The 26,512-nt window shown below is 41.5% G+C and overlaps 1 protein-coding gene across 2 annotated transcripts in view; it reads left to right on the forward strand.

The window, feature by feature from the left end:
* SH3BP2 (SH3 domain binding protein 2) overlaps positions 1-26,512 on the forward strand; it is an 81,972-nt gene that overhangs the window by 24,444 nt on the left and 31,016 nt on the right. The window contains exon 1 of one of the 2 annotated variants that reach the window (XM_075194284.1): positions 22,012-22,276. The exons of the other annotated variant lie outside the window; for it this stretch is intronic. Coding sequence (XP_075050385.1) covers positions 22,200-22,276 — 77 coding nt within the window. The 5' untranslated portion in view covers positions 22,012-22,199. Of the gene's footprint in view, positions 1-22,011; positions 22,277-26,512 lie in introns of those variants that run through there. 2 annotated transcript variants of the gene reach the window in all.

The raw sequence follows: 26,512 nt of genomic DNA on the forward strand, positions 1-26,512 counted from the left end.
TGGGAAAACAGGATAAAGTATATAGCAGGGGTAGGCAACCTTTTTCTATCGGAGTGCCGGCTAAAATCTAGTCAAGCCCAGGTGTGCATTCATGGCCCCAGTACAGCAACTCCATGGGTCCTCCATTATAGTTAAGCATAGTTAAAAAAATGTTGTGCCGCCGCAAAGGCGGTACAACATTTTTTTCCCATGCGAGTGGTCGTACAATTGGGGGCTGTGGAAGTACATCATTGGGGGCATGTCTAGCAGTTGAAAAGCACCAGGCCACCCTCTTACAGAAAAATGCATTACTCACACATGCCCCCTTGCTCTGCAGCTTTGCTCACATATGTCCCCTCTGCCCACATGCTTTAATCACACTTGCCCCCCCCCCCCCCCCCTTTGCCCAGCACCTTTAGTGACACATGCCCCTCGCCATAACACCTTCTTCTTACCTTATTCTCCACTGCACAGCATGGGAAGATATCCAGCAGCCCACCGAGTACCATGTGACCACTGCAGTCACATGACCTGGCGTCTGAAGGTACCTGAGCTGAAGGGGATTTAGCCACTACCGATCCCCCCTGCACTCAATAAAAAAAAATTTAAAAAAACTTTTAAAATATTAGTTTTTTTTTTCAAAATTAGGTCTCCAGAGGGGACTCAGGCCACCATGCAGGCGCCCAGGCAATTTGTAGCCGCCCCCTCCCCTCTCGGCAGCTATATATATTTAATTATTTCTCATTTTATGAGGCTAATATCATATTAACAGTAAGGGACCAACAAAAAAAAATGTTATGCCGCACAGTAGTGCCCCAGTTCACATCATACCTCATAATTGTGCCCCCAATTCATCTTATGCCACATAGTTGTGCCCCCAATTCATACTTTGCCACAGTTGCCCCCATAAATACATAGTATGTCACAGTTGCCCCTAGAAACACATAATATGCCACAGTTGCCCCCAGAAACACATAATATGCCACAGTTGCCCCCAGAAACACATAATATGCCACAGTTGCCCTCAGAAACACATAATATGCCACAGTTGCCCTCAGAAACACATAATATGCCACAGTTGCCCCCAGAAACACATAATATGCCACAGTTGCCCCCAGAAACACATAATATGCCACAGTTGCCCCCAGAAACACATAATATGCCACAGTTGCCCCCAGAAACACATAATATGCCACAGTTGCCCCCAGAAACACATAATATGCCACAGTTGCCCCCAGAAACACATAGTATGCCACAGTTGCCCCCAATATCTTTTATGCCACAGTAATGCCCCCATTGACTCTTATGGCCTCAGAATTGCATAAAAAATTTTTTTAGGACACTAATAAATTAATAAAAAAATTATATAATTTTATACTTACCTCTTCTAGCAGTGATCCAGTCCGCAAAGATGCTTGGGAGTAACTGCGCAGCCGTTCAGCTCTTCTCCGGCTGTCATTTTTAATCAATGACAGCCGGAGAAGTGCTGAGCTGTTGCGCTTGCGCAGCAGTTCAGTGCCGGGGAAGGAATGACAGCCGGAGAAGAGCTGAACTGCGCAGTAGTTCAGCTCTTCTCCGGCTGTCATTTAGAACAGTCGGACAGCCGGCGTGCCAGGACTCAGGGGGCTGCGTGCCACCCCCGGCCGACCCCTGGTATATAGAATAGAATTAATTACAGGCTGCCAACTCAAAGAGCAAGTAGAGCCATTATCATATATATATATATATATATATATATATATATATATATATATATATGTCGGCGGACTGAGGATTCGTCAGCTCTGTCCTATACAGCAGCCGCGGCGCTGTCTAAGAAGCGTCCGCGGCGGTGCTGTATACACTACAGCACCGCCGTGGACGCTTCTTTGACAGCGCCGCGGCTGCTGTATAGGACAGTGGCCACTTAGTTAGCGCAGGAGGGGTTTCTAGAGACTCAGAAACCTCCCCTGCGTGCACCACTGATATATATAAACTGGAGAGTTTGTATTTCATTATTTAAGTGTTATTAAAGCAGCAGTCTCACATAGACTCTTTTTATTTTTTTCTTTACATTGCAAATGAAGACACTTTTCAAGCATTTTTTTAGCTGTTCTACAAATTGTAACCTCCTTTTCAAAAATGTCTTTGGGGTTTACAAAGCATGACTGACAGACACTGGCTGACAGCTCTTAGCATGGGGTGTGATGGCAGAGGGGTGAGAATGAGGGGGAGGATTTCACAGTGCAGACAGAACTCAGAGGGCTGTTCCAAAGCCATTCTAAAGCCACTCTGCTTACTATATCATGTGCCATGTGACTGTGGTTGTCATGGTAGACCAGAATCATCGATCAAGAATCATAAGTCAAGGGAAAAAACATAGGAAAGTGGTAATCATCAAGCTATTTCTTGTAGTCTGTCATAACAACAACAAAAATATTTTGCACAGTATTATAAAAGTAAAAAATAGCGCATTGCATGGGAGAAAAAGGTATAGTAAAATCATCAAAAAAAACAATAGGTTGGTTGCCCACCGTCATTTTTTTTGTCCACTACATCTATCAGAGGTTTTGTTGTTCAAGCAAGAGATGTAGAATTTCCCTAGTTTTTCCCCACAAACTACGACACTTTGGCGTGACAAACTATGAGCATAATTTTAATTTAGTGGTGCATCTTCCTTCTTGCGTAGCTCCGTTGCAGATTCCAGAGCACCCTGGGGTTGATTGACAGGTTAAGACCTAATATTCGAAACTGGGCTCTGTCGCTGGTTCCAGGACACTGATGCATTTAAGGAAAATGTGAAAACAAACATACTTTATATGTTGTAGAGGTAGAATTGTGTTTTCTTACCTTTCATTGACTGTCAGTTCACATGATTCCGTGTGCCAACCTACTAAGTAGATGTAAATCTGTTCAGTTGGGCAACAAAGGCTTTAAAGACTGAGTGACGATTTGACAATAGCATCATCATCATCTATATAGCACCACTAATTCCGCAGCGCTGTACAGAGAACTCTCACATCAGTCCCTGCCCCATTGGAGCTTACAGTCTAAATCCCCTAACATACACATACACAGACACACAGTTAGAGAGAGACTAAAGTCAATTTAATAGCAGCCAATTAACTTACTAGTATGTTTTTGGAGTGTGGGAGGAAACCCACGCAAACACGGGGAGAACATACAAACTCCTCACAGATAAGGCCATGGTCGGGATTTGAACTCATGACCCCAGTGCTGTAAGGCAGAAGTGCTAACCACTAAGTCACCGTGCTGCCCAAAAGCTGTATATTCCTGAACTGAATAATATACATGAGATAAGTGGACTGTGTATACTCTGTTATTGTGTTCACTATGTCTGTCACTCCTCTGCGGCCGCTGCCATGTCAGGAGGGAGGGTCTTCTCTAACAGGCAGACTGTGACTGACAGCCAGGCAGACTTGCTCTCTAGAAATGCACAGTGTGGATTGGTTGATACATACACATGGGCTGGACCAATGATGTGACGATAATTCAGCTTCTTGATCATATTCCATTAGGAAACGTTCCTGGATGGGGGAAGAGCTCAGCTGTGTAAATTATTCATTGGCAAAGTTAAAATGAGGACAAATATATTTTATTGGATATTCTCTTTATGTGATTAGGTAACACTTTCTTCAAACTCATATCAAACCATGAGGTAGCTATATAACCTACCACATAATTGTCCTTTATCATTAATGTACAGCAGCAGTCTCCATTACAATATGGCTGCCTAGTGAGACACAGCTTGCTGAGACAGGACACTAGAGGTCCACTGTGTGGGGGGTGGGAGTTCACTGTGTAAAAACTGCAATATCATTTAAATTTTATGGTAGATGTCCTTTGAATGTGTTGCTGTCCATCTGTGACTTGCTTCAATAGAACTCTGGTATAATCATGACTAGAGGTTGGTGGGTGCATGTCTCTGTATCGTACGCCATATGAATCCTCTACTGATGCATCTGACTGGCAGCAAAGTCTTCTTGCAAAGTGTATTCATATGTTTGCAGAGTTCCTCTTGAGGGCGATGTTTATGTTCAGCCATAAGGGGCGCTGTTTGGTGTTTGATTGCTGGCTTTGGTCAACGTAGACATGATTGAGCATAATTGTGTGTAAAGAGGTGTGGTCAACTTTTGTGACAATCGATTTTACTCTTCCCTGTAATGTGGGGAGGTATGGCACAATGTTTAGTGTGCCGTCTAAGTGGTTATAGGTGAAATGTGTGCCAATGTCTGTGTTTGGTGTTTATGTATAAAAAAAAGGGTGTTTTGTAATATAATGTATAAAGAATAATGAAGATATACTGTATATTACTTCCCATAGTTCGCTGTAGGAATAGTGCCCACTAATCATCTGCGTGCAGAAAGGAAGTTTTACCTCAGATTTTTCTTGAGTTATAGAAGTGGCCCCCAAAACCCAGTAAGAAGATTTGTACACTTTACCATACCATTTGAAGTTTGTTTTTCTGGACATTGTCTGTGCCTCTGAAAAGGCGGTAGCTTGACACTGTGGCACCATTTTGGGGGCGTGCCACGTCCTCCAAGGAGATCCCTCTCCACCTACTGTTAGAACATCTCTGCATGTAGGTCTATGGGGCACTTAAAGGAGACAGTGCCTTAGGATCAGGTCTTTTCTGCTTAATTTGGGACTGGTGGGAGGTCTGCTCTAGCGCGTCCTTACCAACTTTTAAAAGTTGGTCTCCATGAGATCCCGAGGGGGGGGTGGGCGTGTGGGGTGGGTCTCGGCAAATCACGTCATTTGGACCCGGCACCAAAATGCCGTGATTCCCTGAGTATCGCGTCGCAGACGCTTCGCATTCTGCCCACTTCACTAGAAAGTTCAGAATTCGGGACCGGACATTCTGAGAGAGTGGGTAATATGCTGTACCGTATATGTCAGACTGGAGGAAAAGTTCAGTGCAAAAGAAAAAAAAAGTGATTTGGGGGAAGCTGAGCTCTTATTTATAAAACTCTTTTTGTTTCATTAGCATGAGTTCACGGTTAAAAATAAACAAACAGGAAGTCGTTATTTCCCCTTGTACAGATAAGTGGAACTGTGGCAGATCTGTCTGCACACACTGCCTGCCTTACCGTGAGAGCTCAGTGGACAGAGATTTATAAACAAACTCGCCCATGGATGTGGCCAAACACTATATGGTGCTTAGTATATCTGCTTGTGTGTTACATAAGGGTAATAACTATTTCCAACATGGACGTTTCCATCCCTCATGTGTGCACGGGTGTACATGCAAATATGAAAGGGATACATCATACTTTCCAACTCTCCCGGAATGTCCGGGAGACTCCCAGATTCCGGGTTGGTCTTCCGGACTCCCGGGAGAGTATGGCAGCCTCCCACATCTGCCCACTTCCTAATGAAGTGGGCAGAATTAGATCCAATTCTGTGGGAATAGCGGCATTTGACCCTGCAAAATGACTCTTGGGCGGGACCAAGATTATGCAATTTGCTGAGCCCCGCCCCCACACGCCCACCTCCCCTGGCAGCTCCCGGACGCCGACTTCTAGATGTCGGCAAGTATGGGATACATTTAGCAAACTATTTCCACTTCCAAACTTATTTATAATTACAGTGCAGTTGAAAATAAATTCCTGGTAATACACAGTTATGGTGCAGTACCTACTGTACATATATTCACCCCTTCCCCATGCAGTAGGTGGTGGTAACACTCAAAGAGCAAAAACGATGGTGCAAGGGAGCCTAAACCTTTTTTTTTATTGATGTGCAGTTGCCATGTGGAGACCTCGGGGCAAAAAAAAGATAAAGTGGAGGTGTTGCCCATAGCAACCAATCAGATTTTAGCTATCATTCTCTAAAATGTACTAGACAAATGATAGCTAGAATCTGATTGGTTGCTATGGGCAACACCTCCACTTTTCCTTTTTTAGAAGGCTTGATAAATCTACCCCGACTGTGTGACAGCAGTAGAGTCTCACCTGGTGACATCTGTTCATATAGTCACAATATCCAATTTTTTAACAATAATCCAAGTATTTTTTCTGTACCTTTTTTGCCACTTTTAGAACTTTGTTGTTGATCTTCCATTTAAAAAAACGTGCTTCACATCAGCTCTGCAAATAGTGGACAGATTTACTGCAGGTTTTTATTTTTACCAAAATACTACATCAAAGTTCATTTTTGTTATATAATTCACTTTGCAGCATAGGCCAGACAATATTCCTTACTTTATATAGGGGAAACTACTAAAAGAATTGGGGGAATAAATGTTATTGAAGTGACTTGGGAAATTTTCAAGGTGAAATGGAAAAGAATTTCTATTTGTATAGTTTTTGATGGTTTATTACAATTGTTGTTTTTTATGAATTGAAAACTGGTGATATTTTCTCACCATTTTCACTGTTTTGCAGACTGAGGTTTATATGACATTATCATTTAATCAGTGGTAACACAGCTGTCAGATAGTTTTAGCACATAGAAAACTGACTGATTAGGCAAAACTCACACTGACACGAGGGCATTGAGTCTACGAAAAAAATAACCAACCACCACCAAGGGCAGTTTTCTGGTGGTCTTACAGGGCTGTGAACCTGGCACAAGCTTACAAAGAAGAAGAGAGGTGTCAGTGGAAGGACCAATGAGAAGCCACACCACACTCACAGATATTGTGGCTTCTGATTGGTCCTCCCACTCACACGCCCCTTCCGCAGTCCAGTTAGATGGTAGTTTATTTCCATAAATTGCTGTTCCTTAAATTCTGTTGCCTGAGACAGCAGCTTCACTATATGGACACACCTACCACTAACCCTACATCATAGTTGCCAACATTGTGTCCCGGGAGGTCCAGGGGGTAGGTGGGTGTGTAGGGGTGGAGCTCGAAGTATTGCGTCGTTAGCCTCGCCCCCACTTGCTGTCACCACCTTTTTTGACCAATAAAACTAGGGGCGGGGCCACAATGATGCATACATGACTCCAATAAGCTCTGCCCCCTCCATTTACTTTGCCGAGCCGGCCTGGAATCGGACAATTGCCTGTTCGCCTGGGAGACCGTCCCGCATTTCGGGAGTCTCCCGTATATTCCGGGAGAGTTGGCAAGTATGCCCTACATTTACAGGTACTGCTCAGGTTGGAGATTATAAGAGTGGTGCTAACTTCTTACATTCACACTCTGTGAAACTTTAGTTTGCCAAAAACTCTTGGTCTAATTTGTAAGCAATCAGCTACAGTTGTTGCAGTGGCAAATGTTTAGTGAATAGTGCTGTACATGTTGTATACATCATCCAAAATGATCATTGCTCGCCTTATACATAATTATTTTGCTCTTCCTGTTGATTTACGCATTGTGCGTTTTTGAAAAACTAAAAATTGGGCGCACACACGTCTGTTTTCAACAAGGAACGGATGTAGAGATACGTCTGTTGCTGTATACGGATCTTGGTGCGCTCTGCTCTAACAGACAATACACTACAGGATACATCCAATCAAGACAGATGTGGAATATAAAATCCCAAAAGAACGGACACAAAAAAATAACTCAATGTCATCTGTTAATATTGTAGCCATTAATGGCAAAACATAAAAAAAAAAAAGTTTTTTTCTCTATGTCCCCATAAGATACATTTATTAGGATGTGATGAATGTCTACTGCACGGAAAATACATTTTTACAGTTGCTCTTGATTGCAAACACATGTTCTAGCATGTATATGTGACTGTTATCACTAGTAACCAGATCTTACACCCAACCTGTAGCTGGTGAAAGTGATACCACAGAAAAACAGATGCCCAAACTTGAATTGGCTGAGGCTGCGTGCGCTCAAGCTTGGAGCGCCTTAACTGTACATTGACTGCGTTCATATGCCCATTCCCCTTCCCGTTCTGCCCCTGAAAACGTAAGCTGGGCATGCGCAGAGCGATTTTATGCTAAATACAGCACAAATTTGCTTTTACGTCTCTCTTCCACTCTCATCACATCCTCCCATTCTCGGTTACAGGACATTTCTCGGGCTGCACCCACTTTGTGGAATTCCCTCCCTCGCACAATAAGACTTTCCTCTAGTCTTCAAACCTTCAAGCGTTCTCTGAAAACCCACCTCTTTAGGCAACCTTATAATATTCCTCAACCACCATCTTAACCTCCCTAGGTTACCATATTACCACCCTCTACACAGCTAACAGAAGACAACAACCCTCTGAACAACATTGCCACACACACAGCCCACTCAATACTTTTACCTTTGCATTCTAGCTGGTCCAGTGTGCAATATGATGTAGCACATGCCCTTGTGTTTCTAACTCCCATTGTCCTATAGATTGTAAGCTTGCGAGCAGGGTCCTTTTACCTCTCTGTCTGTATGTATTACACAGTATTGTTTTATTAATGTTTGTCCCCAATTGTAAAGCTCTACGGAATTTGCTGGCGCTATATAAATAAATGTTGATGATGATTTACGTTCCTTAATGAATCAGGCCCTTGATGGATGGCCACAAGGTGGCACTGTTCTGTCTTGGTTTATTTGTAAAAGGATAAAGTGCTGTGGTATCTTTCAGTTGTGGCAATAACGGTATTGATCAAATTATCCCTGTTCTGTATGTTCTAGAAAAAAACATCATTCATATTACTAATATGTTTCTGCCCTATTAACAACATTGGTACCAAGTGCCAATTTTATTGGCCAGGCCGGTAGGCTACCGGTTAGGTGACTACCCTAATTGGAAGATAAACTGGGAGTTACTCAAAAGAGTTCTCACCATAGAATCAATCATTGGTATCTCTAGCTTTGTGGATTCTGGTCTAGACTTTTGCTGCAATATTAATACTCCAGTCTAGTAAGCTGGGCGCGCGATAAACAAGTATAGATATGTACAGCAGGTATACTTGAGCTACAATGTATCATGGAAAATATGTCATTGTATCCAGTATTGTTAATTCCTGTCTCTGAGACGAGTTGGTATATAATGAGTTATTTGTTTGGTGGAAATTCCTCAAACATGTTATCGGCAGCTCCAGGCAAAGTTTCTGGTTTCTCAGCCAGAATAATTACTCTTCAACAAAGGACAGAGAAGACTGAGAGTTCTAGATTATAACCCTTTCACTGCCGTCATCTTTATTCAGATGTTGCTGCTGTGTAGGTTTAGTTCGTGCAATTCCCTAGCATTTATTCCGCTATGTTACATGGCGCTTGTGGAGTGAAACCTTTTTTAATTTAAATTTGGTTAATCACTTACTAACGTGTTGGAAATGTAATTATTAAGGGATATACATTGTGAGAGATGTCTATAGTAAGCCTGGCACTGTAGCTTAGCAGCCATTTACTAATCTACAGCAACAGCATTTCTTAGAACAGGAAAGTGATCAACTCTGGTTGTTCAATTTTAAAGGAATATTTGAGCTAGAGATCCCGGGGTAAATGTATCAAGCTGAGAGTTTTCCAGCGGGTTTGAAAATCCAATCAGATTCAAGCTATTGTTTATTTAGTACATTCTACAAAATGATAGCTAGAATCTGATTGGTTGCTATAGGCAACATCTCCACTTTTCAAACCCGCCGGAAAACTCTCAGCTTGATACATTTACCCCCCATTGTTTTGGGTATAAAATTGTAAGAAGAATTTTTTCACAGTATAATTGTCACCTGGTGCTTTATATTGGGCGCCAGGTGACAATGTAACAATCTTCAATACATCCATTGTATGGGAAGCAGAAAAGTGCTCGTGTTTCAAATGTAGAGACCTTTGCTAGTGACGTGATGAGGGAAAAACCGTCACACCCCAGTCCTAGTTCTGTATCGGTTGTCTTGCCTCATTCAGCAGGATCACCCTTGAGGAATGTAGTCCCTCTTAACATATTTGTGGATTATATATAATACAAGGGGGTAAATGTATCAAGCTGAGAGTTTTCCGGCGGGTTTGAAAAACCAATCAGATTCTAGTTATCATTTATTTACATTCTACAAAGTGACAGCTAGAATCTGATTGGTTGCTATAGGCAACATCTCCACTTTTTTCAAACCCGCCGAAAAACTCTCAGCTTGATATATGTATCCCCAAGGTGTGCAAGGCATTTGTTCCATTTCTATAAAACCGACTGTAGCTCCCTCTTTCCAGGAATTAGCCGCTGTCATGTGATATAAACAGGCAGCTAGGCTCGGGCCATAGGGCAGGCAATAAAACTAGCTCTGACAATGAAACCTGTTGCACAGACTCTGGTCAAGCTGAGGTTTAGCACCGAAACTGGTCACTTGAGAAATGTATATGTGCTCTGTTCATAGTCCACCATGGCTGACTTCCTCAAATAGCTGAGTGTTCTTCTGCTTCATTATTAAATGTATTTACACAAGTTGTGGGATAAAGTGTCACAGGGCGATCGGCGTGTGTTTCTGGTGTACATCTTCTGTAAATGGGGAATACACAGACACACACACACACACACACACATAGACAGACATACAGACAGACACACACAGACACACACACACAGACACACACACACACACAGACACACACACACACACAGACACACACACACAGACACACACACACACACATAGACACACACACACACACAGACACACACACACAGACACACACACACAGACACACACACACAGACACACACACACAGACACACACACATAGACACACACACACATAGACACACACACACATAGACACACACACACATAGACACACATAGACACACACACACATAGACACACACACACACACATAGACACACACACACATAGACACACAGACACACACACACACACATAGACACACACACACAGACACACACACATAGTCACACACACATAGTCACACATATAGACACACACACACATATACACACACATATACACACACACACACACAAAACAACTTGACTTTAAAGGAAACATCCATTTATGGATCTGTCCTTTTCAAAATGCCTTTGCTTCCAGTTTGATCAGGTTATCTCCGATGTGACCTTCTGCACAAGGGGCATTCCTGAGGAACTTGGCACGCCACAATGGAGAACCGGGAGTGCAAAGTTGGCTGTAGCCGATTGTAAAGTCACCACTGCTGTCCTCTGGATGCCTCGTTTTGCAAACCTAATAAGATGTGAAAGTTCCAGCACCACCATATTGGGACTTTCAAATCTATTTTTGGTGTAATAAAAAAACTCGGGGATGGACAATACATTTTCAAAAGAACTTTTCATAAAGTGATTCTGTGTTTAGTTACCTTTAAACATAGCTCCCAACATGATAGGTTTGAGAATCGGACAGGTAGTGCGATGGCGAGCTTCCGAAAAGGGGCCACGGTCATGTGATGCAGGGTGAGCGGCAACATCATGTCGTGGTGATCCAGGTCAGAAGTGCTGTGCCACTCAAAGCCCTCCGCCCCTACCAAAAATATACCCCTGCACTGCCAGTAGCGGGAGCCTGCACCAAAATTACCAGACAATATCTTCCAACATTCCTGGCAGTCAGGATAATAGTTCTTCTTGTGGGGATGTCAGGACAGTCTCCGAGAACCAGGACTGTGCTGCCTAAATTGCGGGAGTTGGTAGGTGTACTGTAAATAATATGTGCATTGATTGATTTAACTTTTGCAAAAAGAAAAACAATTATGGGTGGGTTTCTTGTAAAGGAAACCCACCCATTCAGATCACAGCAGTATACAAAATAAGATTTGGGCAGCACAGTGGTCTAGTGGTTAGCACTTCTGCCTCACAGCACTGGGGTCATGAGTTCGATTCCTGACCATGGCCTTATCTGTGAGAAGTTTGTATGTTCTCCCCATGTTTGCGTGGGTTTCCTCCGGGTGCTCCAGTTTCCTCCCACACTTCAAAAACATACTGGTAGGTTAATTGGCTGCTATCAAATTGACCCTGGTCTGTCTGTGTGTGTGTGTGTTAGGGAATTTAGACTGTAAGCCCCAATGGGGCAAGGACTGATGTGAGTGAGTTCTCTGTACAGTGCTGCAGAATTAGTGGCGCTATATAAATAACTGATGATGATAAGACACAGCAAGCATAACGGCCGCACTCCAGCTGGTTCTAAGCAGCACCAGAGCTAATCTTCCATTGTGACAGTGTGAACATAGCACGGCAGGTCCACTGACAATGTAACGAGTGTTATGCTTCCTCGGAGGCGTTAAATTATTAGGTTTCCAGTGGACCTGCTGTCCTGCCTCCTGCCCTGTATGTTCACACTCTCACAATTAAAGATTAACTTTGTTTGCCTAATCAAGCTTCCTGGTGGTGCCTGAAACCAGCGAGAGCACAGATGTGCTTTTTTTGTCATTTATTCAGGGTGGGGAAGCCGTGCAATTGTCTTTGCAGCGGAGACAAACCAAGGTCTGAATCCAGCTGGCTATTAATACACACCGATATTATAAGCGCTTCTACAAGTCTTACTACAGCCATACAGGAACTGGCGTTCCCTTACTGCAAGGCACAGAACTACAATAGCTACAAGATAAAATTAGTGGCAGATACTTCTGCATTTGGGAAGCATGGGTGGCTTAGTGGTTAGCACCTGGGGTCATGAGTTCAATTCCCGACCATGGCCTTATCTGTGTGGAGTTTGTCTTTTCTCCCCGTGTTTGCGTTGGTTTCCTCCATGTGCTCCGGTTTCCTCCCACACTCCACAAACATACTGGTAGGTTAATTGGCTGCTATTAAATTGACCCTAATCTCTCTCATTGTGTGTGTGTGTGTGTGTGTGTGTGTGTGTGTGTATATTAGGGAATTTAGACTGTAAGCTCCAATGGGGCAGGGACTGATGTGAGTGAGTTCTCTGCACAGCGCTGCGGAACTAGTGGCGCTATATAAATAGCTGATGATAATTTTCTGCTTTTCACATACTATTAGTGCTCGTTCAGCCCATGGTAATCTTAGAAGTGAGGTTTGTCACTGGTCTAGTTTTACCCCATACTGGTACTAAAGACTCCCCATTTAGGGTGCAGTTATTCTTTAAATTGCTCTCAGATCTCAGATGAAGAAACAAGCTGCTGCGTGTGGCCTGGGTTTTTCTTTCTTCTGTACTTCTTAAGATTGTGTAATATTATTTCCCATGTGAAAGGGGAAGCAACGTCTGCACTGCGTTTACCGTCCCGCAGACTCAGTTATGCAATTTCCAAAGTAATGCAGATGGACACAGTCATACAACAAGGAACAGGCTCACGCCATTTCTTGTAAACTGGAGGACACATAGGAGGAATAGCCAGACAGACAGATACATATTCAGTCATGGCCAAAAGCTTTGAGAATGACACAAGTATTGGTTTTCACACAGTTTGCTGCTTCAGTGTCTTTAGACTTTTTTATCAGATGTTGCTGTGGTATACTGAAGTCACATTACCAGCATTTCATAAGTGTCAGAGGCTTTTATTGACAATTACATTAAGTAACAATTTTGCCTAAGAACACAGCCATGAATAAAGAATGGCACCAAAACATGGCAGATTGTGGTGGTAGGGGATTCAATTATTAGGAAGGTAGATAGGGCAATCTGTTACCGGGACCGTGCATGCCGAACAGTGTGTTGTCTCCCGGGTGCTCGGGCTCGGCATATTGCGGATCGGGTGGACAGATTGTTGGGAGGGGCTGGGAATGACCCAGCGGTTTTGGTGCATGTTGGCACCAATGACCGAGTTAGAGGAAGAAGGGGTGTCCTAAAGAATGATTTCAGGGACATAGGTCGCAAACTTAAGGCAAGGACATCCAAGGTAGTATTTTCGGAAATACTACCTGTGCCACGCGCTAGTCCAGGGAGGCAGCGGGAGATTAGGGAGGTTAATGCGTGGCTAAAAGATTGGTGTAGGAAGGAGGGTTTTGGATTCTTAGAGCACTGGGCTGATTTCTCGGTCAGTTGCCATCTTTATTGTCGTGATGGATTGCACCTGAATGAGGAGGGGGCTGCAGTGCTAGGGGAGAGGATGGTTAGAAGGTTGGAGGAGATTTTAAACTAGGCTCCGGGGGGGAGGGGCAAGCAAGTATTTATGGGATAGACATTGAGAGTAGTAAGGAGGAATTTAACAAGAGTAAAGGGGGTGGAGAGGGGGGAAAGGGAAGCATAGCCGATAAGGAGCGGCCCTTTTTAAAGCAAAAAGAAATACCTAAGGGAGGCAATAGACTTAAGTGTATGCTTGCAAATGCAAGAAGCCTGACAGGTAAAATGGGGGAGTTAGAACTAGTAGCAATAAATGAGCAGTATGATATTATAGGTATTACTGAGACCTGGTGGGATGATACACATGACTGGGCAGTTAACTTGGAAGGCTATTCTCTCTTCAGGAGGGATAGGGTAAATAAAAGGGGAGGAGGAGTATGTCTTTATATTAAGCCAGAATTAAAACCAAGTATTCAGGAAGTTATATACGAGAATATTGGTGATAATATAGAGGCATTGTGGGTGGAAATATCCAGCGGAGGAAAAAGTTCAGAGAAGTTTCTGATAGGGATATGCTATAAACCGCCAGATATTAGTACGATTGAGGAAGCCCAACTTCTACAGCAAATTGAAAAGGCTACACAACTAGGTCAAATTTTAATTATGGGGGATTTTAATTATCCGGACATTGATTGGAGTACTGAGACCTGCGGTACAGCTAGGGGAAATAGGTTTCTGAGCACGCTAAAAGACCATTACATGTCCCAATTAGTTGAGGAACCAACTAGGAAGCGGACTATACTGGACCTAGTAATAACAAACAATGTAGACGTAATATCAAATATTCAAGTAAAGGAGCACTTGGGAAACAGTGATCATAATATGGTCTCATTTGAAATTAGTTTCCAGAAACAACAGTATAAGGGATCAACTAGGACTTTAAACTTTAAAAAGGCAAATTTTAATATGCTAAAGGAGTCTATAAAGAGCATAGACTGGGACAAAGCCTTTGAAGGAAAAAATACGGAAGAAATGTGGGCTGTCTTTAAAATGTTGTTGGAAACATACACGTATAAGTTCATTCCTATGGGAAATAAATGTAAAAGAATTAAGTCTAAACCAATGTGGCTAAATAAAAAGGTAAGGGAAGAAATGCAAAGGAAGAAGCGTGCATTTAAATTGTTTAAGTCTGAAGGGTCAGAGGAGTCCTTCCGTAGGTACAAGAAATGTAATAAAACATGCAAAAAGGAAATTAGATTGGCTAAATTAGAAAATGAAAGGCACGTTGCAAAAGAAAGTAAGACAAACCCCAAAAAGTTTTTTAAGTATATAAATGGCAAAAGGATTAAAAAAGATAATATAGGACCACTAAGAAGTGAGATGGGTGAATTGATAAATGATACTAAGGAAAAAGCAGAGATATTAAACACGTTCTTTTCTTCAGTATTTACCAGAGAGGAACAAATGGCAGGAGTAATACATAAAAATGGAAATGAAACCATGCCATTAATTAATACTTGGTTGTCAGAGGAAGAAGTCCAAAGGCGACTGAAGAATATTAAGATAAATAAAGCTCCAGGTCCAGATGGCATACACCCAAGGGTCCTTATGGAATTAAACTCGGAAATAGCTAGACCGCTATTCTTAATTTTCAGAGATTCAATCTCATCAGGCTCAGTACCAAGGGATTGGCGAATAGCAGATGTGGTGCCGTTGTTTAAAAAGGGGACGAGATCACAACCAGAGAATTATAGACCTGTAAGCCTGACATCAATAGTGGGGAAACTACTGGAAGGTATTTTAAGGGACAGTATTCAGGATTACTTGGTACGCAATAAAATTATTAGTGGGAATCAACATGGATTTGTGAGGGATAGGTCATGTCAAACTAATCTAATTAATTTCTACGAGGAAGTTAGTGGGAACTTAGACATGGGCAGGACAGTAGATGTGGTCTACTTAGATTTTGCAAAGGCCTTTGATACAGTGCCACACAAGAGGTTGGTTTACAAAATTAGGGAACTGGGTCTAGAAATCAAAATTTGTACTTGGATCGAAAACTGGTTAGAGAATAGGGAACAGAGAGTTGTGATAAATGGAACATTTTCTAATTGGTCAAAGGTCTTAAGTGGAGTTCCTCAAGGTTCCGTGCTGGGACCACTCCTTTTTAATATATTTATTAATGACCTTGGTGATGGTTTAGAGAGTAAAGTTTCTATTTTTGCAGATGACACTAAACTCTGTAAGGTAATAAAATCAGAGCAAGATGTAGCTTCTCTACAGAGGGACTTAAATAAACTGGAGGATTGGGCGGCTAAATGGAATATGAGGTTTAACACAGATAAATGTAAGGTTATGCATTCAGGGATCAAAAACAAGAACGCAATCTATAAATTAAATGGAATTAATTTGGGAGAATCTATAATGGAAAAAGATTTGGGAGTGCTCGTAGACAGTAGACTTAGCAATAGTGCTCAATGTCAAGCAGCAGCTGCAAGGGCAAACAAAGTATTGGCATGCATAAAAAGGGGCATAGATGCAAGGGAAGACAGTGTAATTTTGCCACTGTATAAATCATTGGTAAGACCTCATCTTGAATATGCAGTACAGTTCTGGGCACCACTCTATAAAAAAGATATTTTGGAACTAGAAAGGGTTCAGAGAAGGGCGACAAAATTGATAAAGGGTATGGAGTCATTAAGTTATGAGGAAAGGTTAGCCAGTTTAGGCATGTTTACTTTAGAAAAGAGGCGCCTAAGGGGAGATATGATTACTATGTACAAATACATTAAGGGTCAATACAGAGAGCTTTCATGGGAACTTTTTACCCCAAGGACCATACACAGGACTCGTGGTCATCCCTTAAGGTTAGAGGAGAGGAAATTTCACAACCAGCAAAGGAAGGGGTTCTTTACAGTAAGGGCAGTCAAGATATGGAATTCATTGCCAGGGAAGGTTGTGATGGCAGATTCAATAGATATGTTTAAGAAAGGGTTAGACAAATTTTTAGCGGAAAGGTGTATCCAGGGATACAACCGTTAATTTAAAATAAAGGATAGTAGTGGATATAGGGTAAAAATTGGATTGCACTATTGAGTCTGGGGGGATTTTCAAAATTGAAACAGATGGGCGGTTGCCTACTCTGGATTAATTTCAAATATAAGTGCAGGATCGCAGGAGATCCAAAATAGGTTGAACTTGATGGACTGGTGTCTTTTTTCAACCTCATCAACTATGTTACTATGTTACTATCCTCCAAGAGCAACTTCTCCCAACCATCCAAGAACAGTTTGGTGATGAACAAGAGCCAGGAAACTCCTCAGACCTTAGTCCCATTGAGAACTTGTGGTCAATCCTCAATAGGCGGGTGGACAAACAACAAACCACAAATTCTGACAAACTCCAAGCATTGATTAGACAAGAATGGGCGGCCATCAGTCAGTATGTGGCCCAGAAGTTGATTGACAGCATGCCAGGGCGAATTGGAGAGGTCTTCAAAAAGAAGGGTCACCACTGCAAATATTGACTCTTTGCATAAACGTAATGTAATTGTCTATAAAAGCCTTTGACACTTATGAAATGCTTGTAATTTCACTTCAGTATACCATAGCAACATCTGATAGAAAGGTCTAAAAACACTGAAGCAGCAAACCTTGTGAAAACCAATATTTGTGTCAGTCTCAAGATTTTTAGCCATGAATGTATATGAATAGATTAGTTTTTTAATATTATTATTATATGATTTGTAAGGCGCCACAGTGCTCCGTGGTGCTGGTCGTGGGAAAAAAATAACATACATAAAATAGGGACATAGGCAGAATAAAGTGAACGGAGGGTGGATTGGATTGGGGTGTGTGGGAGAAGGTGGGTGGGCTGTGGTTTGTGGAAATATCTTGTCAATTGGTGTCAGTTTTGTTTTTGAAATAGGTGGCAAAATCATAGTCTGTGAGGGAGGAGGAGGAGGAGATGCAGGTGGATAGAGAAGCGAGTTGAAGGTTGCAAAAAAAGCGACGGGTTAGAAAAGTGAAGTATGTCCAACTTTTTTCATATATATGTTTTAACATCTTTAAAAATCAGAAAAGCAGATGTTAGACTTTAGAAGTGTTACTCATTCTATAGAACCAACTTACGACTTGCTGAAATCTCTATACAGACATGGGCAGCACGGTGGCTCAGTGGTTAGCACTTCTGCCTCACAGGGACTGATGTGAGTGAGTGAGTCCTCTGTACAGCGCTGCGGAATCAGTGGCACTATATAAATAAATGATGATGATGATGATGTCTTTAAGTAGACTATAAAAGCTGAGCCTTGTTGAATAGCATCACACAACAGGATGTATTGTATATCAGGGCTGATTGGTAACAGGTATCAGATCCTGGGTCTCCAGAACAGCTGGGATTTCAACCATCTCCCCCTGTCTAGTTGTGGGGACGGATTTCATATATTGTGCATTAACTGTTTGTAAGCACAGTGTATATTATTATACCATTAAAGTCTAACTTAGGGCAGGTAGACGTAGGCATTAAAAAAGAAAGCCAATTAAAAGCATAGCCGAAACCTCACGGTTTATTCTTGCTTTACCAAAGCATTCAAAGCTTCCCCTTAATCTGTTTTAAAGCTTCAACGCCACATAGTGTACCATGTTGTAAAGAGCGTTCCCATGGAGGTCCATGGGTTTTTTAACAAGCATTAACACTTTCAACACTGCAGGAAATTGATGCAAAGCAAAAGTCATTAGCGAAGAGCAATACAGTTGAGCTCCATACCAAAATCAGCTTTGGCCCGACACACTCCTCAGGTTTTGAAATGTGTGGAGTAGTATCACTGGTGCACCGACTTTTGCAGAGAAGTACAATGAGAAATTACATTTTGCAGAGCTAGAACTGAAATGAGCTAAAGGGCTCTTCAGGTGTTGTGAAACTACAAGCCCCAGCATCCTCTGCCAGTAGATAGCCAGCAAAGCATGCTGGAACTTGTAGTTTCACAACATGATCTAGATGCACAATGAAAAAACAAAGCTTTTTTGCTGTGTGCATCCTGTGAGCTTCGCAAATGATGTCCTCTTTGTAAGTGACAGGTGCTCACTAACAGAGAACTTCCCCCTGCAGTATTGGTGAGAGATTTACTGCCAAGCTCAAAACAGCGGTGCAGAATAGGCAAAATATATGGTGAAAATTAAATTACATCTAACAGAGGTGCAACGTGCAACCGCCTGGCTCCCTACCAATATTTGGGGGGCAACTTTGCTATTTCACCACCACCACCCCATAAACCGCCACTTTGCAGAGCAGCTGAACGTGCATATCCAGTCCCCATAGCCGTTCCACCCCGAGACAGCTTTAGCTCTGACTTGTGCTATACAAATAAAAAGAGCAATATTTTATTTGACGTCAGTCTATGTTATTATTATATAATAATAATAATGGATATTTTTTTGTGTTCTTATCAAAGGCTTCACTACATAAAAATGAGATCAAAAGGTCTGCTTCATAGGACCACTTAGCTGCACTACACTAGTTTTGAAGTGGATTTTATGATAGAATATGCAGCAGGATAACTGAAGGCAAATCACCCAAGTTATGAGGAGTATTTCTTATACATCTTTCTATTCATCATTCGAGTGTAAAATTAAATGTAATTGGTTTACTTGAACTGGTTGATCCTAGTCTGTGGTTTGCTTCCTAGAAAAGTACAGTGGATTACTCACCAAACACAGTGTTACACCATGTGACTGACGGAACCTCTTGAAACTTCTACATAACGAGCTGTCACTTCTAGACATGTAATGGCACGCTTGCATTACAGCAATATGAAACTTATACTCAGAAAATCTGATTCATGTTTACAATATCCAGCTATAAATGCATGTCTTCGTTTGGTTACAAATATATGGACTTGTTTAAAATGGCTGAGCAATTGGAAACGGGTCTGCTCTTCCTTGCTTGTATTATGTATTCAATAAATAGGTAATGAATGAATAAATAAATAAATACACCAATAATATGGGGCCATAATGTATTCATAGGTGTTGTATAATGAGATAAACGTAGAAGGTGATAGGGGGTCATCTATGGGAATCATCTTGTGTAGTGAATTGTTGAACAATGGGAGGGTAATGATTAATGTGGGTCTGCTAAGCTTAATTTTTGAATCACTAATTACAAAATGTAAAACATTTACAAGGCTGTGTGCAGGGCTGGCACCTCAGCATTCTAACCTCGTTTTCCCCAATAGTGACCCTGCGCATCTACTGCAGTGATTGTTTTCACAATATTTTCGTATCCATCCCCGACCAATTTCCTACCTCTTAGCCTGAGGTGCAAACACAAGCAAGGGACACAGGCACAACGAAGAAATGGGCGTGGTGAAAACCACATGGGCGTGGTTTGTCTAATGTGGGTGTGGTTTTATGTAGGCAACGAAATATATGAATAATGTATGTAAAAGAGATATAATCAAATACTACACAGTCCCACCTGACTACTAGTCAGTGCTGAGCCTGTTCTAGGGACTGAGATACAACAAGATAACATTCTATTGCCCTATATACAATACAGACTGAAATCTAGTGACCGATATACAATACAGACAGCATTCTATAGACGTATATAATACAGAGAGCATCTTAATGACCGGTATACAATACAGACTGTATCATAGTGGACGATGTATAATACACAGATTTTTAGATTGATTTCTATGCAACACAGCAAACTTTCAAACCACAGAGCATTCTAATGATCTCTATACAATACATAGATCATTCCACTAATCTCTATACAATACAGAGAACAATCGAGTGATCTCTATACCACACAGAGAGCATTCTAGTGACCAATATACAATACAGCCAGCACTCTAGTGATTGATATACCACACAGAGAGCATTCTAGTGTGATTTAAAACATCTTAATGACCGCTATGCAAAACAGAGAGCATCTTAATAAACAATATACAGTACAGAGAATAATCTAGTGGCCTCTATACAATACAGGCAGCATTCTATTAACCTCTATACAATACAGATAGCACAATTCACAATACACACTAGTGACTGCTATACAATCCCAACGCTGTTCTGGAGGCCGCTATAAAATGCAGACCTCCCAATCCTTGGTGATTTTACAATGCAGGTCCCCTAAATTGCTGGTGCTTTACAATGCAGACCACCCCACATATCTGGTAGCTTTCATATATAGGCCCCTGAGTTATAATTGTGGCTTTAATTTGTGATCTTCATCAGTTTCAGATTTCTTTGTATTCTTTAATTGTCCTGTAGAATTGTAAAGATATCATTACAATTTTAATGATACTTTTCTATACAAGTATATATTCCTACTGAAATTAATTTATTTTTGATGTTGTGGATATAAATCCTTTCCTAGTCTAAGGAACATTACTTAAAATATTTAGATCAGGATCAGACGAAATAATATTTATGAGTTCTCTGTACAGCGCTGCGGAATTAGTAGCGCTATATAAATAAATGATGATGATATTTAGAATGCTGGGACGCTATTAATAAATCCATACTTTAGACTTCAGCCGAATACTCAATCAAATTGTGACCCTCTTTCACATATTAATTAAGATGGAAGGACCTAATTAATGAAATCTTCTGTGTAATTTAAGCTCCTGTCAAGCACAGAATTGCGGTGACTTCAGAATTTGGATTCTTTAAGCGACTCCTAGAGATTTAGCTTAAATCGAAAGCTTCCTGAAGTAAAAACAAAACTTGGATTTAGCTAAATTTTGGACTGGACGCATATCTTATTGAATATCTATATCTAACACCCATAGTAGTCAGTAGGTTAGATGCCAATCTTACATTGTTTAGAAGCCATAGGTATTTGGCTACTGTGGGGTCAGCTATGAAATTACTTTGACACAACTGAGCTTTGAAAAATAAAAAACAGTAGAAAATAAGGTTGAATGCATTTCACTAACAAAGAAACTAGATGTCACTGCCAAATAGCTTTTTTTGCCCACAGAGTACATAGCCCCTGGCACTTTCCACTTCTTGTAAATAAGGAAGCTGCTCAAATTTTAAAAAATAAAATATTTGTGTGGAATTTCCCCTTTGTTTTTTCGTTAATAATGCAAAGAATATTTCAGGTTATTGCTGTGACGATGAGTTAGTGAAGCAGGAAGCCAGTAACAGATATAATATAGCTCAGAGTTAGACCCCAGGAAAGAGGAAGCTTGTTTCAACCAAAGGAAATCTGTCAGGGGAACTTTTATGTGTTTGAATTGACCAGACTCTGTTGGTTGTTTGTGACAGTCAGACGTTGTGCATCGCTCCTCTGTCCTTACTGTCCTTCAGTTCCAGCATGAGATTGATCTTCAGGACCGTGGTTTTATTCTGATGGCAACATCTATAAAGAGGTCTAAGTCCCTCGCTGCCTTTGGGGAAAGGAGAACCATGTGTCGTATGACCTTCAGGTTTGTAGCTGTCTTTAGTGGTTGGTATAGAATGCACCGTACTTCAGTAGTGGTGGGTGAGAGCACGGGGTAGATGTTACTGCTTCCAGTAAAGGAAGCCACACTTATTGTGCACGGGCTCTGTCACTTTTACGTCGCAGCATTGTGTTTTGTTTTCAATGGTTTTTTTTTGTTATTATTATGTATTTTAGTTCATAGATTGTAACTAGTTTTGCAACTTTTTGCTTAGAGAGCGGATGAACTTGAACTGTGATAACCCAGGGCCGTAACTAGGGCTGTGCGACAGGGTCGACCACCCAGGGCGCAATGCTGAAGGGGGGCGCAATTTAGGAATATTTTAGGTTAATTTGGTTGAAATTGAGGGCTAGGGGGGCGGCATTTGTCTTTCTCGCCCAGGGCGCTAGAATTCTAAGTTACGGCTCTGTGACAACCTGTTGATGTGTTATCACCCTTCCTAATGGTGATTAGTGGGAGTCTGGTACTATTTTGCATTTTTATAAAGATTGCAACAGTCTTCAGGTTACCAGAAATAAGATCGAGCACTTTGCACTGGTTGAATAAGAGTGACAAAGAATCTAATACAGGTTTTACAATGTGGTTTGTTAGAAAAGAACTAGAGATGTTGAATTCACAAGGTGCAGGCAGCTTCTATAGATCTATAGCTGTTGTTGGTAATAGTATGTGATATATTGACTCACACTCCGCATGGCTGTCCACATGGGGGGAAGTGGGTATAATCCCCTCCCCCCTTTGCAATTGTATGCTCTTTGGATGTAATTGTTTATTTCTATGTTGGGCAATGTCTTTACTGCAAAATAAAGGGCCAACTACTTATATCACTTTCATGTCTGGGGTCTGCGGACCAACCCCTGGGTACTGACAATGGGATTTTTCTACATTGTTTGTCCCTTTGTGTGACAGCATCTGACAATAAAACTGCTCTATCGCAGGACAAGACAAATACATTTACCTCCTTCTAGGATCTATGTGTATTAATGTGATTTTCTGACTGGAAAGATGTTTGAAAACTACATTGTGACACCAGTTTCTATTACACAAGCAGAAGACACAATTTTAATGTTTTGTGGTGAAAGCTTTTAATTGCAGCTATGACAACTTTTTTATAGGAATTAACATTTTTTAGCACTTTAAATTTTCTGGTTTGTACTTTATGGGAAAAAAAGAGTAGGATTCTAAGGGGTATATTTACTAAACTGCGGGTTTGAAAAAGTGGGGATGTTGCCTATAGCAACCAATCAGATTCTAGCTTTAACTTATTTAGTGCATTCTACAAAATGACAGCTAGCATCTGATTGGTTGCTGTTGGCAACACCTCCACTTTTTCAAATCCGCCATTTAGTAAATCTAGCCCTAAATGTTATTGTAAGGTTTGCAATAGGGAATATGGGCTTCACGCCTGCTCAGAGGCCAAAGCCGGGGCGTCAGGAGGAGGATGCACCACATTCGCTGGGCCTCCACCATCGCTGGGCCTAGATAAAGAATATATACATTAAAAAAAAATCCAAACATTGGATTGGACCCCTCCCAAAAAAACAAATATACAAAAAATTGGCAAACTCGATGCTTGTATTTTTTTTTTCTGTGTAAAATTCTACGTTCCATGTTTTTATATTTAATCAGGAGTATTTAAAATGCAAAAAAGTATGCTACTATCAATTTCAATAAACCTATGATTATAGGGGTTGCATTCCCCCAAGTTCCATGAGACAGAATCCCGCATGCCGTGGGTTGGTGCACCAGCTCAGCAAGAAGTCCCTAGTAACAATTTTATAATGACAACGATGTTTGGAGACTATGTTCAGGGGAGCTGTTGTATGCTGAGTCTTGAAGGATGTTTGGGGGCAGTTTGCAGAGTGGTCGTACTAGTCTTATGTTTGCTTGTTTTGTAATAACATGGGAACCCCTACACTGTTCGATCACTGGTGTAGTTACAAGCCTGTGGAGTGGAGTGATTGTTAGAATAACTGATGTATCAATGTGCTGGAGGATTCCAGGCATGAGTACAGAGCAGTTGTGTAGTTACTGTGTTCTTATAACACTGGTATGAGATCTGGCGTAATTACAGGGAGTGAGCAAAGAAATGGAAACGCCAAAAGAAAGACACATAAGAGGGTTTTCGACCATCAGGCGGTGCGAGTTAGGTCTGTATGCGCCATGGCGTAGTCTACCAATGTATGGAATTGTGCAGGAGGGATGAATCAGTTTTCCATGCCTGGTAGATGGTGGTGAAAAATGCTCTGTGCTTAGGGGAATTGTCCTCTTAGAAGACACCCCTCCAGTTAGGAAAGAAATGCTAAATAAAATAAAATAATGGCTGCACTCAAACCATAGCAAGAAAATGTAGCCCATCACATTACACAACCACCAGACCCCTTCATTGTTGGAAACTCGCAATCGGGCTGTAGAGATTTTCTTTTAAGTTGGTGCCACATGTGTTTGCAGAGAATATGGTGAAAATGATTCATCTGACCATATGACCTTCCCCCATTCCTCAGTCAGTCGCCTGTGCTGCTGAACTCACAAACTGGCATTGCCATGTGTAATGAGCACTTCTATGCACTCGACTCCTACTCTGTGGAGTTATCTGTAGACCTTGTTCGATTATATTGGCTGCTCGTACCACAGTCTGAAATCTGTAGTTAGTTGATCCACAGGTTCTCACCTGTGTTGCTGTGCGCTTTGACTTAATGTACGTATATCATGATCCTTGAGTATTACCATCATCATCACCATTTATTTATATAGCGCCACTGATTCCGCAGCGCTGTACAGAGAACTCACTCACATCAGTGACTGCCCCAATAGAGCTTACAGTCTAAATTCCCTAACACACACACATAGACAGACTAGGGTCAATTTGATAGCAGCCAATTAACCTACTAGCATGTTTTTGGAGGGAGGAAACTGGAGCACCCGGAGGAAACCCACGCAAACACGGGGAGAACATACAAACTCCAGACAGATAAGGCCATGGTCAGGAATAGAACTGATGACCCCAGCGCTGTGAGGCAGAAGTGCTAACCACTTAGCCACCGTGCTGCCTTCTGTCCGCTCCTGCCTTTCCCTCTGAGTTCCATGGTGACATCACCTTGGACACGGTTGCTCATTAACCGTTCATAAGTTGAACTGTCATTGTGTAATTACACTGCTAGTGCAGTTACACTAAACAAGGACTCTTGTGTGGGATGAGTACACCTGCACAGTCACTCTAGCGCAGAACACTGGTAAAGCTACACTGTAAAAGAGCTTGTACTGGATGAGAACACAAGTCACTTTCTCTAGTGCAGATGACTGGTGCAGATACGATATACAAGTACTTGTCAGCTAAATATGATCATTGGTGCACGTGACTGTCTCATTGCTGTTAGTGAACCAGTCACTGGTGAGGTAACATTAGTGGAGAAATAGTGCAGCCAGCGGTTTGTTATTCCACTGCTTTTAAGAATAAGAGGATCAAAGCTAATTAGACATAAACCACCTCTGGCACTGCTTGGTGAAAATGACCTAATTTGGCTACTTCTGCTTTGCACTATAGTGTTTTATTATTTACTGAAGTGCTTGTGGTTAGTTAGCAATCATATCCTGGCTCAGTGCCTTTCCCATACATTTTTAGACTTGTCACTGCTCCAGACGCCCACTTTTCTAGGGGGTTTTTGTTGCTTTTTGTTGTTTTACTTTAATTGTTCTCCCACTCATTTGCCAAAAGCTAAATTAAGCAGTATAACCTGAGTGGGAAGAACTTGTGAAATTTCACTATTTATATATCATGCCTCCGAGAGCCTCCGAGACGGTTGTGAAGGCACTCGGCGGTGGTAGCGGAAAATCAGCGATGTTCGGGTAATGGAATTCGCTGCGATATCTTCCAGCACATCAGAGTGAATTGAATTGAATTATCCAGACAGTGTGGATATTGACCACATTTTGGTAATGTATTATGTAATAATACATAGGGGGTAAAAATTTGGGGTAATAATTTCAGTTCACTAATGTAAAAAAAGGGATTTAACGCCCCTTCTGCACACTCACTCAGTCAACTCAGGAGACCCCTTGTACCTGTTACCGAGCCTCAGTTATAAAACCACTAATTTATAATAACTACCGTGGCGCATTTATTAAAGAGGAAGTGGGGAAATGGTGGATTGGTGGTAGAAAGGCCAGCGGCAAAAGACAATAACACGTACAGATATTTATAAATACATAATTGAGAATAGGGTG

Source organism: Mixophyes fleayi, chromosome 1 (genome assembly GCF_038048845.1).
Source record: "Mixophyes fleayi isolate aMixFle1 chromosome 1, aMixFle1.hap1, whole genome shotgun sequence".
NCBI classification, from domain to species: Eukaryota; Metazoa; Chordata; class Amphibia; order Anura; family Limnodynastidae; genus Mixophyes; species Mixophyes fleayi.